The following is a 4,364-nucleotide window of genomic DNA, read 5'->3' on the forward strand; positions in this document are numbered from 1 at the left end:
TACTTCCACTTTATTTATATTTGAAAAATATAAATAAAGTGTAAAGTCTTTGATCAGACCCTCACTTTGACACCATGAAAACTTTGAAATTATATTTCCAACCATATAAATCACATTGAATATTATTTCAGCAAGTTTAAAGTGATTTCTTTTGTACTGTAAACCATTTACAATTTCTGTGGTGCTGCCACTTCCTTGATGCCCTAACAAAGTGCTTAATAGTTAATTCAGCACTGTCTAGGTCAACTAAAGCCTTGTGAGTGGATTTGGTAAATGAAAACTGAAAGGAACCTGCTGCACATGTGTGTGTCTATACACATACACACACACTATGAACCCAGTACCTCATAGTTGTGAAGCAAGCATCTTAACCACACAGCTATGTCTGCACCTTATATATATGTGTGTGTGTATGAGGGCAGATTTGGCTGAAGCAATAATCAACAGCAATTTTCATCTATAAAATGTTCATTTATCTTTCACAGGGAATATCCATGTGATCATGTATCAATGCTAAATCTCGCAGTAATGCATGTAGGCTGTCCACGCATAAAAACACATGAGACTGCATTAGAACTTCTGCAATTGTTAGACACGCGCTTCTTCCAGGATGCGCCAGTCTTTGTCGAGAGTTCCGATGATGCCGTACAACAGCTGAAACCCCCACTCAATGATATTAAACTCGCTGTGTCTTATTCCCACTCTCAGTCAGTACTAACAGAACAACTGTCAAAACTCCACCCAGATCTAACTATGCCGATGTTTTCGGGTAAGTAGGTTTATTTATTTTGTCAGGGGCAGGAATTTTGTGGAAATCTTCTATAATTTTTTAACTCTTAACATTCAGGAGGGTCATGACTGGAAAGCCTTTCGTTGTACATTTCTGTTCAATCAGAAGTGATCTGAGGCTAAATAATTGTAACAGCTGTAACAAAACAGCATTTTAACTTCATCTTTGACTGTTTAGCATTTAAGCTGGCTATATCCAGCCCAGTTTTATGTTGAAACCAGCCAGATCTGACTTCTCACACCTATCCTACAATGTCATTCTGAAAATAAACAATCACATCATCAAAATCTCAAAGTTACAAGATGCATGATTAATCGATTAATTCAAAACAAATTGAATGAATAAGCAGGATATTTGAAAGAGTAATCTGAATGCTAAAGCTTTATTGACCATTATGTCCCTTCCATATAATTATTTTTTTCTATTTTTCAATTTTTTAAAACCATTTCTTCTTTTAGAGATTAGTCACCGGTTCCAAACAGCAAAACCTGCACTTCGTCAAGTTTTGCTGCAATGTCTGCTGCCCTGGCTGTACAATATGGAGCTTATTGATTCCAGTGCACCAGCTGCTGCAGCATCCCCAACTTCTGCCATGAAGACTGCTCCGGATACCTTCAGTGTGACCACATCTAAGACTCACTTGAAGGATGAAGGATGGGGGTCTGCGCAAGCAACAGAAATGGTTCTCAATAACCTCTTTTACATCACTGTCAAGGTAATGATCTCTTCTTGTGTATGCGTGTTTGTATTTGTATATGTCTCCCTGTCTGTGGAGGCGCAATGGCCCAGTGGTTAGGGCAGCGGACTCGCGGTCGTGGGATTGCGGTTTCGATTCCCAGACCGGGCGTTGTGAGTGTTTATTGAGCGAAAACACCTAAAGCTCCACGAGGCTCTGGCAGGGGGTGGTGGCGAACCCTGCTGTACTCTTTCACCACAACTTTCTCTCACTCTTACTTCCTGTTTCTGTTGTACCTGTATTTCAAAGGGCTAGCCTTGTCACACTGTGTTACGCTGAATATCCCCGAGAACTACGTTAAGGGTACACGTGTCTGTGGAGTGCTCAGCCACTTGCACATTAATTTCACAAGCAGGCTGATCCGTTGATCGGATTAACTGGAACCCTTGTCGTCGTAAGCGATGGAGTGCCAACAACAACAATGTCTCCCTGTCTGTATATTTATGTTCATTCGTCTCTTGTGAGTCTCTCTAGGTTGAGCCAACCACTAGTTCTTCGCACCGAAACATCACTACAGACATGTTGTACTCTTTCATCCCAACTTTCTCTCGCTCTTTCTTCCTATTTCTTGAGTAACGCTGCAATGGACTGTTGTCCCGTCCAGCTGGGGTGGGGAGCACATATGCCATAGAAACTGGGAAACCGGGCTCATGAGCCTGGCTAGGCTTTAAAAGGGCACAAGAAATGACTGTGTAGTAAGAAGTTTGTTTCCCAACTATATGCATCTAGATGCAGACCCACAATATGGTGCCTTGGGCAAATGTCTTCTGCTATAAATTCAGGCTAACCAAAGCCTTGTGAATGGATTTGGTAAAGAGAAACTGAAAGAAGTCCATCGTGTATGTATCTGTGTGTATGTATGTCAGTATGTGTGAATGTGTATATTTTCTTGTTTTGACATTGTTTGATTGTCACTGATATACAAACAGTGGCATTCATTTCTAATATTCTGCAAGAACATGTCTGGGTATGGGGGAAATATTATCTTGCTTGGAAACAAGTAAAGGTTGGTGACAGGAAAGGCACCCAGGCACAGAAAATTTACTCCATCCAACCCATGCAAGCATAGAAAGGTGGATGTTACAATTATTTTATATCTATCTATTTATCTATCTGTCTATCTATCTATCTATCTATCTATCTATCTATCTATCTATCTATAGACACACACACACACACATACACACAAATATACACACATAAAATCTTTTTTTTAATTTTTTTCAGTTTGGTGATGAACATCCTCATGAAATAGAAAACTTGTGGTCAGCATTAGTACAGTCTTGGCCCCACAATCTCAGGGTCACTATGAGATATCTAGCTGTCATGTCTAACCTTGCTCCTGTGACTCTTCTGCCTTATGTATGTATCACTCATCTGATCCTTTTATCATCCCCATTTCAGTTTTTATTCTACATTTATCATTTCTCCCGTGTTCAGTATTTTCTTGTCAGTTACACTGGTCTAAAGCAATGGTTCTCAACTATTTTTTACCTAGGGACCCCTTTGATTTTTGTTTTATTCTGTTGGACCCTCATAGCCATGTTTAAAGAATCCTAATATATAGGGTGAAGCAGAGAGGATGGACGATTTTGAAATGGCTATTATTATTATTATTATTATTATTAATAATAATAATAATAACAATAGATATATTTTTTCTCATTACTTGACTTTCGCTTGTTCATCTCTTTCTGTATATGCCTACTTGAGATCGTTGGACTTCTGCTACACTGAGAGCTCTCTCTCTCTCTCTCTCTCTCTCTCTCTCTTTCTCTCTCTCTCTCTCTCTCTCTCGTTTACACTGAAAGCAGCCTTCAACTTTTACTATCGAAAGGTTTTTTTGTTTTTTTTTACACAGTATTTGCCTGCTATTATTTATAATTTTCTTTATCTGCTTCGAGATCCACTGTTCCAAAAAAGAATTTGTGTGTGTGTAAAACAACATTTTTTACCCTTTGCTTTTGAGTGGTGTTGAATACATTTTTATTTTCATTTTCATCCCCAATTAATTTAAAAGTATATATATGCTTTGTTCTTTCCTAGATTTTCTGTCACCAACTTTGCAAAAAGATAAAAAATAATTTTTGAAGTGTAATTGAATATATGCGATTTCTGTCTTTGAAATTGTAGGCAAAACGTGTGATGAGCTACATGGCTAGGGCAATTCCAGAAGCAGTTATTGATGAACTTATGATAGAACTTCAGGTAAATAACCACACCTTTCTACTTTATCTGCCTAAGTCAGCAAGAAAACTTGCATGTGGTCACTTTTACTCAAATGAAATAGTTGCTAAATCTCTCTCAAATGATACTTTATTCTCTTAACAAAAATAGGACACATTTGACAATGAAGACTGATATTTAAAAGAGAGGATAAACACTTAACCAGAGAGAGATACCTCCATAATAACCTCAGAGAGGAGCACAGGAAATCTTTGTATCAAGGAAGCTATATTGATCCACTACCTCAACCCCAAAATCAACAGTTGATCAGAGATGGGCCAGTGGCTCCTATGAATACATCATGGCAACCACAATCAACATCATAGCATACACCACCAACACCATCTTTCAACACTACCAAATGAAAATACATCACAATGGCCACAGCCAAGAGTTGGAGAGTTAGCCTAAACACTGAGCAGTTTAAAATAAAATAACGAGATTGATGTAACTAGACATTTCTTGGACTGCTTCCTTCTGAAGATAGGCCTTTGCACCCAAAATATAAAGTCTTTTTTGTAAAACTTTGTGCTTTGTTAGAAGCTTTCTTTATTTCCCTTTTTTTTCTTTCATATATATATATATATATATATATATATATATACACACACA

General features: G+C 37.9%; 1 protein-coding gene across 1 annotated transcript in view; it reads left to right on the forward strand.

Moving 5' to 3' along the window:
* LOC106877886 (protein furry) overlaps nucleotides 1-4,364 on the forward strand; it is a 152,698-nt gene that overhangs the window by 96,167 nt on the left and 52,167 nt on the right. The window contains exons 29-32 of the mRNA XM_052974065.1: nucleotides 486-769; nucleotides 1,249-1,505; nucleotides 2,754-2,888; nucleotides 3,660-3,734. Coding sequence (XP_052830025.1) covers nucleotides 486-769; nucleotides 1,249-1,505; nucleotides 2,754-2,888; nucleotides 3,660-3,734 — 751 coding nt within the window. The remainder of the gene's footprint in view (nucleotides 1-485; nucleotides 770-1,248; nucleotides 1,506-2,753; nucleotides 2,889-3,659; nucleotides 3,735-4,364) is intronic.

Source organism: Octopus bimaculoides, chromosome 17 (genome assembly GCF_001194135.2).
Source record: "Octopus bimaculoides isolate UCB-OBI-ISO-001 chromosome 17, ASM119413v2, whole genome shotgun sequence".
Taxonomy (NCBI): domain Eukaryota; kingdom Metazoa; phylum Mollusca; class Cephalopoda; order Octopoda; family Octopodidae; genus Octopus; species Octopus bimaculoides.